The sequence below is a fragment of the Camellia sinensis genome, chromosome 5 (assembly GCF_055761805.1).
Source record: "Camellia sinensis isolate YWXY chromosome 5, ASM5576180v1, whole genome shotgun sequence".
Classification (NCBI taxonomy): Eukaryota; Viridiplantae; Streptophyta; class Magnoliopsida; order Ericales; family Theaceae; genus Camellia; species Camellia sinensis.
This window is the reverse complement of record NC_138965.1, coordinates 165,625,389-165,640,516: the sequence shown is the minus strand read 5'-3', so window position 1 is coordinate 165,640,516 and position 15,128 is coordinate 165,625,389. Positions and strand designations below refer to the sequence as shown.

Below are 15,128 nucleotides of genomic sequence, written 5' to 3'. Positions count from 1 at the left end.
ATTATACGTGGATGCATTCAGACCTATACTATTATTATCATACGGACACATCAATTAATGATTATGCTGTACTTATCCAATGAATAACCTAACTTTTCATCTGAGAGAGAGGAGAGAGAGGAGTCCAATTCAACAACCGCTCCTGTCATTCTCCTAAAGAGGCTACACACCAAACCCCATCACCAAAAGTAAAAGTAACCAACATATATCTTAAACAATAATCAAATCCTCCCAAGCTTTTCTCTTTCTCTTTTTAGTGCTTTCATGAGAGAGAGAGAGAGAGAGAGAGAGAGAGAGAGAGAGAGAGAGAGAGAATCATCAAGCAAACAAGAAGGGAACACACAGGAAACAAAGGAGCGTGGGAAGACATAAAAATACAAAGTGGAATCCAGAAAGAGAAAGCTCACATCCTTCATTATTGTTTCTTCTACTTTTTATGTGTAAGTTCAAACTACTTCCATTCCTTTCCAACTCACACAAACCTTCTTTGTATATAGAAAGCCAATTAGACACATACAAACATTAAAATCTAATTCAGAAAAAACCCTAGAGAGCAGCCACTCCAAATGATGCTAAGAGCCTCCATTTCCAACACCAAGAAGTTCTTCCAAAAGACCCTAAAAAGCTTCAAGTCTTTCCTCTCTAGTGACTACCAAAGACTTCCCAAGAGCCCTCCCTTCAATCCCTTTCCCACCCAAAGTAATCAAGAACTAGACAAGTTCTACATAGACTTCACCGATAGATGGGATAGCGATAACGATAAAGCCAAGGCCAAGAAGAGAAAGAAGAAGAAGGAGAAGGAGATGAACTTGCCGCGAGCGAACAGTGAAAAAGAAGTTTTTAGTGGGAGCTTGACGAAGATAGCGAAGTCGGGTTCTAAAAAGAATCGTGAAGAAGAAATGGTGGAGGAAAAGGATAAGAATAAGAGACTTGTGTGTGAAGGAAAAAGGAAAGAAGAGTACTTAACATCATGTTCAAATGGTAAAAAAGAGGTAAGGACTTGTTTGGTTGCACAAAAAATAAAAGAACTTGAAATGGTGGACAAGAGCAATATAGAGCATGTGTTGGACATTGAAGAGGTTCTTCATTACTACTCTAGGCTTACTTGCCCGGCCTACGTCGACATTGTTGACAAGTTTTTCATGGACATGTATGCAGAACTGTCCAGTTTGCAGGCAATGGCTCATGATACTCAGGTTCAAGGCCGATGAATTGGATCGGTTAAGTTGTAGATTCTTGAGGAAATGAAAGAAAAGAAGAGAAAATTTGGAATTTCCATACAATTGATTGAGTTGTGTTTTTTCTCACAACTCCAAGCTCCGGCATTCATCTAATTGGTCACAAGGTCAAGATTTGGTGTGAATTGTTCATCTTGCTAATGAACCCTTTTTCTTTTTGTCTTTTGTGTTTACAATTTTAGTTTCTCATTTAGGTTTTGATTTGATTACTTGTATGATTAATTTTTTTTCTTTGTTGATAATTGATTGTGTCTGCCCATTCACTTTATTTATTGACTTTGTTTCACTTAAAGATCCATTTGTGATTGGTTTTACCTCGCTCAAACTAAAAAAAAAAAAAAAAAAAAATCTTATAAATAGCCCTTTTTGGAGTGGTGAAAGTGAAGTATTATTTATAGTTGAGGGGTGAAATGTATAATCTTAAAATTAAATGGATAAATTAATATTCAATAATAATTAAGGGGGTAAAATGTAACTAACCACATTTTTTTGTGTGTGTACATTATAGTATTTTTTTTTTTCTTCTTCTTGTAGAATGAACTACAAATAGAGATTCCGGTCACGGTGGAATTGAACATAGAACCTATAAGTGATCTATGTTTGATTTTATAATCAATTTTTATGTTTCTATCATTGATCTTGTATGCATTAGAGCATGTCCCAAGCACAGTACTTTTTTACTTGCTAGAAGGATGTTTGGTTAGAAGCTTGTTTTCAATTTGCAGCTACAGCTGAGCAATGTTCACACATGTATCTATATACTAGTACGAATCTTGCCCTTATACAGAATAATATATCATCCATCATATGGACAGTCTTGTCATCCAAACAATCTCTGATCTGGTATGACTTGATGCTTTTGCACCACCTAATTAAACCTCCAAACAAGGAGAGAAATATTCATTGAACCTTTGAAGCTAAGCAATAGTTTAATAGCCATTCCATATCTATAGAACTATCAAATGATATTTGCCTCTCTGTGAGAATTCATATATATAGCTGTGACAAAAATGTAAAGTTCCATTTCTACCTAAATACATTACTTTTCTTTGTTTGGTTCATCAGTGTGATATGATATTTGCCTTAGAACTTGCAACAATGGGCACCAACTTTTGGAAAAAAAAAATGTATTGTATTCAAAATTTAATTTTTAAATTTAATCATTTTAACATTTCTGTAGAACATAGTGGTTGAATTCGCTTCAGTTTTGAGTCCAAATTTTTAATCAAATAAGGTACAAGTTTTTCAAATTTTTTTAATAATGAATTCAACTTTTCCTTTCATTTTCTAAGTTTTTTAATAGGAGGGTATTATTGGGCCGAAAAATTATATGAGTTTGACGGTTTCAATTTGATGGACGAAGCAAGCCCAATCTGGTAGACCACTCTTATAAAATCCCTTGACCCATAAAATCAAAAAGGGTAAATTACAAATACATCCGTTGAAGTTTGCTTAAAATACGAATTGTTCCTTGTAGTTTGAAAAATTACAAATACTTTTCTGTCAGAATTTTTTATTTAATAGAATTAATTAAAAAAGTGAAATTTCTAACTGTTTCCCTATACAATAATAAAATTATATGAATTATTAATTGAAATAAAACTTTAACAATATTAAAAACTGTTAATCAACTTGATAATTTATTAATAAAAGGACCTCTTTGTTATGAAATTGGAAACTTTAGTAGGCATAATATAATTTTTAAAACCACATGAGGAATTTGTAATTTAAGTAAATTTCAGGAGGTGTGTTTATAATTTACCCAATATAAAACAAAGTGTTAGAGACCCAAAACAAATTATAAAATGTTTTACATAATATTGCTCAATTAAAAAAGGTGGAGCGTATTCAATCTGTGTTTCTTGGCTCACCATGAGTCTATTTCAACGATGGAGCTCACTTGTCTCAAGTGATTAAGAAAATTATACCTATCCAGTCTGTCCAGTTGGGTCATCATGGAGCTTATTTTTTATAATCCAATTTGTTCATCTTTTAGATCTTTCTGTATAGATCTTTCATAGAAAAAAAAAAAGAAAAAAAAAAGGGAGATTTATTTGATAATCTTAATCATATGATTTCATTTTATTTATCTTAAAAAATTGAATACCAAGTATGATTTTGTGAATATATAGTTTGATTTTTTGAAGCAAATAAAATGCAATCACGTGGTTACAATTATCATATCAATTTGATTTTTTTGAGAGTGATTTATATATAGAGACCTAAAAATAAACATATCAGACAATCTAGTCTAAACTATAGACAAGCTTTCCATCAAAAATGCTTAAAATTCATAATTTAAATTCTCAAATTTATCCATGATGACATGATACTAAAGTTAGACCTTATATACTATTGTGGGTTAAATGAACAGAAATATTTTTAAGTGTTGTCAAACATTTTTCTTTGGGATTTTTGATGAAACTCTCATTTTGGGCCTTTTTATTAGGGTAAAGGATAATCCAATCAATTTTCTTTCAAAAAGCCTCTGAGTAGGAAATGCCTACATTAATAAGGACATTTTATAATTTCTATTTTTTTTTTATCACAATATTTTATTTTATTTTTTTGAAATAGCCAAAAGGAATTTGATTGAAAATTATCAAACAAAAAGACATTGACAATCAACAATAAAAGGAGCCCAGCACAGCCCACAAAAAACCAAACAAGGCAAATAAGGTTGGTAAGATATCAACCAAGCAGCCCAGAGATCAGCTCTAGACAGAAGCATCCCACCAGCACAGAGACACCAACTGTCAAAACCCCAAGCAAACTGCAATTCTGTTTAAATGGTCCTCCAATACTAGTTTATCAGCACAGAACAGAGCAGCCCCGAGTTTTAATCAGCACAGAACAGCAGGTTCATCTCCATTGCACCAAAGCAGGATCAACCCAGCAGGTTCATCTCCATTACAGCAGCCTCAAGTCAACTCCAACCCAGAATCAGCTGCCCAAAGCAGATCTGCTCCCCAGACTTATTCTTATTTGCCTCAGGTTGGTTAAGAAATCCTGAACAGAGAAATGATAGTCCTTGAATCTATGTTTGAGCCACAATGCCACTCTTATTTTGATCAACTCACACAGGTCCACTAACTGAGGCGAGACAGATTTGAACATGCACTCATTCCTAAGCTTCCATAGAGACCATATGACAGCTAAGGGAATGACCTTCCATATCCATTTTTCTTTCCTGTTCAAAGACACCCCATCCCACCAGTGAAGTATACCTTCTACTGAACCTGGAATAGCCCCCTTCAACTCCCACCAGTCCATTATATCAGCCCAAACCTTCCATGCAAAGTAGCAATGTAGCAGGAGATGAGTGGAAGATTCAGGCTCAGATTTACAAAAAAACACATGCAGCAGGAGCATTGGCTTGTATCACTCCAGTTTTGTAAAGAAATTCAGCTGACTTGATTCTGTTTCTCCATACTAACCAACAGAAGAATTGAACCTTAGAAGGGGCAAAAGAGTTCCAAGCAAACTTACAAGAAATGAGAGAGGGACTAAGGGAGTCAATTTCATTATTATATGCAGAGGAGACAAAAAATGACCCAGATCCTTCGGCCAACTAGACTAATTTGTCCTCCAGAACAGAACAAGGAGCAGATGCAGAAACCAGGAGCAAATTGAGCCTACTAACTTCCCTCTCTTCCCAATCATATAGCCTTCTTCTGAATTGAAAATTCCAAACCCCTGAATGTACCCTCCTGTCATATATTGATCTCAAGGTTTCTTCCTTGTTCACAACCAATCTGTGAAGAGTTGGAAATTCATCTTTCAAGCTAGAATTGCTGCACCATTTATCCTTCCAGAAGAATGTTCTATTTCCATCCCCTACCTTGATATGAACATTATTGAGATAAAATACCATCAGACTATTTCTCCTCTCTAGTATAGATATGATACCTTTCCAAACACAAGAGGGCCTGCTGCTAGGGAAGGAATAGGGGCTCCAGTTGTTTACATCCAAATTATACTTGCTGCAGATTATTTTTCTCTACAGGGCATCTTTCTCGGAGCCAAATCTCTACCACCATTTTAGTAGCATACAATCATTAACCAACCTAACTCGCCTGACACCTAAACCCCCCTGTTTCACATTCTTTGTTATATCATCCCACTTAACCAAGTGAATTGGTTTCCTTGATTCTGACCCTCCCCAAAGAAAATTAGCCTGCAGCTTGTCAAATTCTCTAGCTATCCCTACAGGCATTTTAAATAAGGATAGGTAAAACATAGGCAGCGCAGAGGACACAGATTTTAGCAGAGTGAGCCTCCCTGAGAATGATAACAGCTTCCTTTTCCAACCTGCAAGTCTGTTTCTGACTTTATTAAGGACAGGCTTCCAAGTAGACTTCTTATTTGGGTTAGCTCCCAAAGACAGCCCCAAGTACTTCAAAAGGAGAGCCTTGGGTTGACAATGTAATCTTGCTGCAAATGCGGATAAAGACTCTTCAGGGACATTAACCCCACACACTAGACTCTTATGATAGTTTATTCTCAACCCAGAGATCACTTCAAAACACCTCAAGACCCTCTTAATATTGCACACCTCCAATTCCTCAGCTTCGCAAAACAAAATAGAATCATCGGCAAATTGTAGATGTGTTAACAACACTTCGCTAGAACCCTGTAGACGCGCCCTCGGGCCTCACTACAGTTCGGACTCAATTTGTGTCACGGTCCTGTATCTAATCTCGCAGAGTGTAATGCAAGACCGATAACTCATCAAAGAGTCCAAATCCGGCAAATCGTTTTGGAAAATAGAAGAAGTGCCAAACATGGACTTCTTTGCTAGATACAGAGTCGCCACCTAAATATTTATTTTGGGGGAATTTAGGAAACCCTGACTCGTTACCTAAGGCCACGTGTTCGTCATCACCAAAGTTGCCTCGGCTCGGGAACTTGGGTACGATTGGGGAAGGTCACTTCGTGAGCACCCCCGCTCGCCCGATCAAAGATCGGCCTCTACTAACCATGATATCTAGTTTTGAAAACATTATGCGTTCTTATTCCGGTTATTAGCCTAGATTTACTATGTGATGCGCACAGCATACAAGTATAGACTAGATCGCCTGAATTGGAACAAAACATTTCATTTTGATTTTTGAAAGCGGTTTGCTACTCATAAGTAGGCTTGAAATGCAGATTTTGCCACCCTTGGGTGGGCTTAGAAAAGATGGTTTTGCCACTATCTAGTGGGCTTAAAACTCACAGTCAATGTATTATTCCAATTCAAATAACCTAACCTTCACCCACAAGCATTCGGACAGTTATATCATATAAGCAAATAGCCTCATGGTAAAGCATGCTATCATGGCAGTCACTCACACGCGTGCAAGAATGCTAAAGCATAACCACTTACCGAGTACTCCAAGCCAAAACAGAAGCTAATTAGAAATCCATGCATGGTCCTAACTATACAGAAATGCCTAATGCAACACATGCAAAATACAACTAAGATAGGCTCGGCTATTCTAAAGATGGCATGTAAAATGCTACAACTAACAAGTATTCAACTCGGAATTGAAATACAAATGCAGTTAGTATGATGCATCGAGCCCGGTGCATGCAAAATAAATGAATGAATGCAAACATGCTATCATGCTGCATGTTAATTGAAACATGCCCTAATCTAACCATCATAAGCTGGTAAATAAAAGGGAGAAAGACGTGGGGTTAGAAGACATACATCACACGCACCCACACTTATTACAGTTGTGCCCTCGCTCGGAGGGTCCGAATAAATAATATACAGTCTGAATAAATAGTACAGTCCGAATAAATACAAAATCCTAATTAATTAACAAATTAATCTAGGAAAGCAGGTAAATTAGTACGCAAATCCATGGACCGCCTCAGCTCTGTTCCAAATGATGAATGATGCATGCTTGAGTTGCCTTGCGCAGAAATCCATTACGATGCCCCAGTTTGCCTCTGTTTGCAATTGTTCTTGGAATATTGCGCAACGCTCCAAAAGGCCGCTGATTTCTGATTTACTGCAACAGAGAGCAACAAAGGGGCATGGCAAAGTATTTTCACATATGTATGCATGACTACTCTTCAGGGAGTGTAGTCTTCGATCCTCGTGCCACCAATCACGCATATCGATGCATGATGACCGAGGAGTCAAATTGCATGACTCAATATGAAATTAATGCACATGAAAACACAACAAGACCTAAACTCCATCATGGGTAATCCAGAGTATCGACGGCAGGGAATTGAGACACGTTCCGTCACTCGGAGTACGAAACGTACCTCGTTTCCCGTGCTTGGGCTAACTTCTATCCCAAACACGATGCAAATGAGATGGCATACACAATGCGATTAACATACAACCTAGCATACGCAATGCTATAAAATGGCATACACAATGCACGATGGAATTACACTAACATGAATGGACCTCAGCCACACTCATATCAGTGGCCATAGGATGGAAATGAGAAAACCGAAACACATGCAAACATGCACAGATGCAAAGGACCGATCCTAAGACATAACATGTAACTCTAACTAAACATGGCAAAGTATGAAATATGGCATAAAATGACACATGATACAGCTCTGAAATGTGATAAAGGTGGTCCCGAAACATGCAAACATGTCACATAATGCAAGCTAGGGGCCCGGGTACCGAAACTAGTGAAGTGCGTTACACTAGAGGTACCCAAAGCAATGCACCAAAGGCAAAACCAACCCCAAAAAGACCCTAGGCAGGTCTGAAACAGTGGGGAAATGGCCTAAAATGATAGCTCGAAATGCAACGAAATGGAGCTCATTCAATGGTCGGTAAATGAGGCACACAAGCCTGACTCTCAAACGCATTTAAAGAGATGAAAACATGGCAACATGGCATTCGTATAAGCTTTGAAATTTGATGAAAAATGATCCCAAGGCATGAAAATACCTCAGTATATGCATGGAATGGATCTCAAAACTCAAAGTTAAGCATGGACCATGAACTACAAGCATGCAAAACTAACATCATTCAACCATGAGACCCAAAAATAAAGCTAGGGCAGTCCAAAATAAGCACATCATCAGTTTAAGACATGGCCAAAATGTGCTAACATGAAGGGCCAAAACAACACGCAACCTAGGCTAGTAAGCATGGTTTACATGGCATGTACATGAAGCATAAGAGAGGTCCTCGAACCAACCAAAAATAGGAACATGATATGTCAAACAAGCCCCAAATAACCACTGAAATGCATCCAATGCATGCAAAAATGATGAGCTCCTTTGAAGGGCCATGTAAGGGATTACTCAACACATACAACAAGGACACTTAACATGGCAAAACCAACTCTGGAAATCAATTATGACAAGCCTAAAACTCACCAAATTAGCCCTGGAATGGGTCAATGAAGCATACAATGAAAGGCCCCTTCAAAAGGCCTTGAATGGAATTGTTCTACACATGCATTATGGACACAAAATATGGTCAAAAAGGCCCCGGATAGAGCTAGGGCAGACCTTGAAACTCACCGAATTGGGCCCAAAAAGTGACTTCACAACATGCAAGTGAGGGGGCCTTTGGAAGGCCACAAGGGCCAACAAACAAAACAATGAGAGAGGGGTTCACTCCCCTCTGATTTTAGCTCTCAAAAATACATCCAAGCCATTGAAAATCCACTAGATTTCAGTGGCTAAGAGGCCAAACCAAGGCCAATGCAAATACTCACATACATAGCTCAAAACATGAAGAAATAAAGCATGAAAGGGGGGGAGATGACCCCAAAAAGAGAAGTGACCTTAAGTAAACATGTTTATAAGCTCAAAAGGAAACTTTTTCTATTTTGGGACAAATCTCGAAAATGCTCACAAGTAGGACTAAGATATGATGCAAAATAGGCCTACAAAGAGGAATAAAGCATACAAGGATGTAGGAGACCTCAAACAGAAAAGTGTCCTTAATCAATATTCAAGAGGAGTTCAAAATATGACACTTTTTAGTTTATGACAAAGTCCAAAAATACTTGCAAGTAAGGATAATCAATGGAGCAAAAAAATGCAAGTTTAAGGGAAATAGGTGCTTACCCTTGAAGCTCAAGAAGACAGCAGCAAAAGGGGTCCAAACTCTGAGCTAAAACCAGATTTTGGAGCTCAAAATGATCCTCAAAGAACCTCAGGCCAATGGTAGTTGAGTTTGATCAAGGGTGCCTAGGCAAAGGAGAGGTATATCTCCAAGTATAGCTCTTGTTATGCACACAAGGGCAAGAGAATGAGAGAGAGGCAGAGGTTTTAGGTCTGGAAGTTGTAGAGAGAGAGAGACTTTTTTTAGAGTGAGAAGCTCCCAAGCTTCTCCAAGAAGTTCCTCCTTGAAAAATGGGAGATATATCATCATATATAGCAAAAAGGAGAGTTGGCTCGAATATTTCTGATTATAAGACAGCTGGAGGTTGTGGAAGACAGCTGGAGGGAAAATATCTATCAATTTTGAGCTTTCTAGGCATAAGTGGTCGGCCGACCATCTTTTATGGTCGGCCTGCTACTTTTCCTAGTTTTTCAAGACAAAAAATTGGTCTGCCGGAAAGAAAGGTGGTCGGCTAGTGATTGGGAAGTCCAAAAGTGGTCGACCAGGTGTCCAAATTGAATCCCCAGAAGTTATCTTTCCAATGGCGCAAACCTTGAATCAAAATTCCTCCTGTACAAAAAGTTATGCCTATTTTGGTGAAGCCGCGCAGATTCGGTCCAACCGGAGTGATGCCCTACTTCAACCAATCATCTCTCCCCCGTCCGGAATTGGCTTTAGGAGATTCTTGAGTGAAAAATGAAGCCCCAGAAGTAAGTTTTCCAATGGTGGTGGCCTCATAGCTAGAATCCAATTATGAAAATGAATAAGCCCGATTCAGCGAGAGCTGCTCGACTCTCTCCTACCCGGATTCATGCCGAACTTCTCCCAAACTAGTTTCTTCCCTCTTCTCTTCTTTTCTTCAACTCCAAATCCGTAAGTAAGGTGTTTTGAAAGATTTTTCAAAGATTTCATCTCTCTTTCATTTATTTCCACTTTGTCCTTGCTCGATTTATCAAAAAGCGCGACATTTAACAAAATGTGAGCCTCGAAACATTATAGGAATTTTATTTCAAAAATGTTTTGAAAGAGAGGGTTTTAAGGTCTAAAATCTTTTGATCAAGATTATTTTGGTCCAAAAAGGGGTATGAAGTTGAGATTTGACTCTCTTCTTGCCGAAGAAATCGACCCTTTGCACTGCACAACTTCCAAAACCACCAGTCGCGTGCAAGTCTTAAAGGTGGTCAAAAATGGAGTGTCTACACCCACCTTCACCCCCTTAATCAGACCATGCTGCTGAGCTCTAGACATAAGTATATTGAGGCCCTCAGTAGCTAAGTTGAACAAGAATGGAGATAGGGGATCACCTTGCCTGAAACCTTTTTGAGGGGAAAACTCCTCTGTTGGTGACCCATTGACTAACACAGAGAGTTTGGCAGTGGAGATACATTCTTTAATCCAACTAATCCATTTTGCTCCAAACCCGAAGTTCAAGAGCATAGATGATAAGTAGCACCAATTAACAGAGTCAAAGGCCTTTTCAAAATCCAGCTTGATAATCACACCCCTTATTTTGGAATTTCTCCAACCATCCACTATTTCATTAGCAATTAAAATACCATCCAAGATGTTTTCTACCACCAATGAAAGCCGATTGTGCAGTACTGATGATGTGAGGGAGCACTCCTTTTAGTCTGCTTGCCAGGACTTTTGCTAAGACTTTATATACCGAACCAACAAGGCTTATAAGTCTATAGTCACCAAGCCCAACAGGATTATCAACCATAGGAATTAGAGAGATAAATGAGCTATTAAGCCCCAAGACCAACCTACCATTCCTATGAAAGTCCTTGAAAAACTGCAACAAGTCTAATTTCAATAACTTCCAAAATTTCTGGAAGTAAGACAAGTTAAAACCATCTGGCCCAGGGGCCTTATTGCCATCACAGTCTTTCACAGCAGCTTTGATTTCTTCCTCTGAAAATGCATCTTCCAAACTGTCAAATCCAGGACAGTCAAGAATTGATTTAAATTGACCACCAAGCTTGGGTCTACTTCTCCAGTCCTCTTTGAATTGATTTCTGAAGTGGTCAAAGGCCGCTAGCCTAACCTGAGCAAGGTCTTCATACAGCACATTCCCCACAGAAATTGAAGAGATCTCATTTCTACTCTACCTACTCTTGGTCACCACATGAAAAAATATGGTATTTCTATCCCCTTTCAAATTCCAATTGAGCCTTGATTTTTGCAACCACAGCCACTCGACCATTCTGCTTAGTCTCCATACTTGATCTCTGACGACCCCCCTTCTATCTTTCTCTGAATTGTCCAGGTCTCTAGACTCCGCAAATAAATCCAAATGATGCAATTCCTCCTCTGCTTCATTTAGCTGCTCATTTACACACCCATATACCTCTTTATGCCATTTCTTTAATTCTACCTTCAATAATTTAAGCTTTTTTTGAAGTACAAACCCAGCCCATCCTAGAACTTCAGTCTGTTTCCAAACCTTCTCCACAAAACCTGGAAAGCTTGAATGAAGGCTCCAAGCATTAATTACTCTAAACGGTTTAGGGCCCCAGTCTCGATCATCTTCCATCAATAACAAAGGACAGTGATTAGAAATAAGCCTTGGGAGACCCCATAGTTTTAAATTGAACACCTCCAGCCATTGAGGATCAATTAACACCCCGTCTATTCTACTCCACTTTTCACCTGCGAGTGAGTTACACCAAGTATATTTTCTTCCAAGTAAAGGCATATCCTGCACTTCACATTTGTCAATAAAGTCAATGAACTCTCTCATTCCTTTATCTCTTCTAATGCATCCTTTTCTTTCACCAATGCTTTTAATTTCATTAAAGTCACCACACAAACACCAGGGGTTAGGAAACTCTCTCTTGAGCTTTAACAAGTGATAAATATTAAGAATAACACAATGGAAAGAAGAGAATAAAGTACCTGAGAGCAAAATAAATCTTCTATTACCACAACATTCCTTAAGTTGAAATACCTTTGGATCCCAAATGCATAGTAATCCCCTGGCAAGGCCTTCAAAATCCACTGCCAAAAATTCCATCTTATTTCTTGTCCACAGTGTTCGCACTTCCTTTTCAGGAAAACTACATCAACATTTCTAGCCTTCAGAATTTTCCGAATCTTCCCCTTCTTTTCCTGCCGGCCTAATCCTCTAATATTCCAAGATAGGATCTTCATGGAATACATAAAAAACACCTTTGAGCTCCTAGAATGCATACCTATTAGGCTGTTGTACCCTCCCCACTGACCATCCGACCTACGTCTTTAACTTCAAGGTCCGCAATCTTCTTCAGGACTTCAACTTCCTGACCATTCATTTCTACTCCCAACACTTTACCCGTCTGCAAGTAAGCTTGTGCCTCATCCAAAATTCTGCTATCCCCATCTGCTCCGCTGCCATAGGATGCTACCCGTGAGGCTTGAGCTATAGATCCTCTAAGCAAAGAACTCTTTGGGACTGATTTGCTGGAAAATGCACCCTTCGAACCCACCCTTTTTTCCAAACCCAGGAAGCCCTTTTTCGGCCAGAGGAAACTGATCTTCTCTTTCCCTTTTGCTTTTGCCTTACCTTTTCTTTTCTCTACTACGGCTCTGTGCTGTGTGTGTTCCTCTTTTGACTGAGAAACATTAGATTCTCTAAAACCAAGCCCAGCATCAACAACTCCTATATTCACATGAGCATCACACAGCTCAGGCCCACTCTGGACTTTATTTAGCCCACTCAACTCATGATTTAAATGATTATGGCCCAAGTCCACTTCCAAGTTCAGCCCACTCTGAACTTCAGTTAGCCCACCCAACGTATGATTTAAATTATTATGACCTAGGACCACTTCCAAATTCAGCCCATGTATATTTAGGCTAGAACCATTCAAACTCCTCATAAAACCAGGCGTGAAGACTTGCCCATCATTACCTTGATCTGCCGGTTTTGAGGCATTAAATGCACTGCTACCTGCTACAACCTTGAGCTCCTTGCCTACTATGCTGCAAGATTCAGGCACTACCGTATCACTCTTCCATTTTGCCCCTATTACACTGCCATCCCCACGTGTCGATCTTCTTCTGGCTTCAATTTTGAATTTGTCCAGACCCTGAGCTAACCCACCTTCCCTGGGTTAAGTTGACTTTTCTCGGAAATTCTGCAATGGCTTACCAACTCTGTTGGAGTCATGATCCTCCTCTTCCTCATCAGCTCTATGCTCCTTCATCTTATCGGAGCGATTCAAACAACTGCAACATTGATTAGTTGTTTTAGCTTTTGGGACCAGAATTTCCAATACTCGAACTGGATGAGAGGAATGCTTAGCCTTCAAGTTTATGACCTTGTTAATAGGCTTCATGCATTTGGTAAGGATCCTGATCTTACCACACCCAAGAGATTGGAGCATGCAATCAGTACCTTCAATAACTTCACCCCATATGTTTCCAATCTTAACGAGATTGGACCTATTCCATAAATGTAATGGAATGCCATAACAACTAATCCAAACTATTCTCTCCTGTGCCAGAGCAACCTGTGGCCTTCATTGGATGATGACTTCACACCATTCTTCGATAATATCCTTGATGACCTTCATCTTTGTTACCATTTCCTCCTTGGACTTGAAGGTTAGCACCACATCACGACCGTCTCTTGTTTTGGCTTCAAACCCATCAATTCTTCTAACATTAAGTTCGTACTTCAAACTAATGTTAATATGCCTGACTTTAAGATGGACTAAGACACTGTCGTAGAGCCATCCATTGTCATACTCCTCTGCTCTAACTGTGTTGGAGTCGATGGCTAGTACCTGAGTACCTCTTACCACATTTGCAAATGTATTCTTGCTGGTGAAATGAATTGAGCCTCTCCTAACCTCCTCTCTGGAGTGTAAGTGCTGGGCTGGGTTTTGAGCAAAGAACTTCTCCTGTTCTTTGCTTCTATCGAAAGCTGCAAATTTGACGAATAGTTTTTTATCATCCACCCAAAGACCGTTAGCCTTTTGTACAGCAACGTTTGCTGCTACTTCACAGCTATATCTAACGAACCCAAATCTGGTATTGGTGTTTCTTCTACGCTTCTGCGGAATGAATGTATCTTTTACAAATATTGCCCTTCTATATATACGTATCATATATTTGAAATATTTGAAATTTGAGCTGAAGATCTCGTAGAAACGAAATCGATGAAGACGATCTATAGCGACCCCGATCTTTTCCCATATGATTATTGTATCCGGACTTAGGTTTCGTAGCTCCTGCCATTGTATTATGATTGTTACCGTCCTTTAATTTCCTATTTCTGAGTTGGGGGATGCAATGGACAGGTTTGTAGCTGGTTGGTTGAGCTTGGGAGCAAAGGGTTGCTGCCCAGAATTTTGACTCTTCGCTCGAGCGAGCAGTTCTTCGCTCGAGCGAGCTCTTTGTTTTGGTCCGTCGCTCGAGCCAGGGTTTCTTCGATCGAGCGAGGATTGCGTTTTGTAGTAAGACCTGTGAGCAGAGGTTTTTGGCTCGAGCGAGCTTTTCTTCGCTCGAGCGAGTTAGTTCGTTCTTCGCTCGAGCGATAGTTCCTTCGCTCGAGCGTGTGTCTGGTTACAGACCTGAGGGTTTGAGTTCTTCGCTCGATCGAGTTTTCTTTCGCTCGAGCGAGCTTTTGGGTTGTTGGCTCGAGCAAGGCTTCCTTGGCTCGAGCGTAGCTTCTCTGTGTCTGGTCGCTCGAGCGAGCCTGTCCAGTTTATATACGCAGCAGCGGGTTTTGATCAGTCTTTTTCATCTTCTTTTTTATTCCAAACCCTAGGTCCGACTTCTCTCTCTCCCTACTCACCTTCTTTCTTAGGTTTGATCTA

General features: G+C 39.4%; 2 protein-coding genes across 2 annotated transcripts; one reads left to right on the top strand and one right to left on the bottom strand.

The window, feature by feature from the left end:
* Positions 1 to 264: 264 nt before the first annotated feature.
* Positions 265 to 1,530, top strand: LOC114319271 (uncharacterized). The gene has a single exon (XM_028266270.2). It carries the CDS (start codon positions 567 to 569, stop codon positions 1,209 to 1,211), a length of 645 nt encoding a protein of 214 aa, XP_028122071.2. The 5' UTR covers positions 265 to 566; the 3' UTR covers positions 1,212 to 1,530.
* Positions 1,531 to 4,164: 2,634 nt separating this feature from the next.
* Positions 4,165 to 12,340, bottom strand: LOC145791850 (uncharacterized). Its single transcript, XM_082872298.1, has 6 exons — positions 12,275 to 12,340; positions 11,549 to 12,166; positions 10,991 to 11,371; positions 4,945 to 5,079; positions 4,466 to 4,526; positions 4,165 to 4,247 (listed from the first exon to the last, which is right to left on the bottom strand). The coding sequence occupies exons 1-6, from the start codon at positions 12,338 to 12,340 to the stop codon at positions 4,165 to 4,167; spliced, it is 1,344 nt and encodes a 447-aa protein (XP_082728424.1).
* Between the last annotated feature and the right edge of the window lie 2,788 nt (positions 12,341 to 15,128).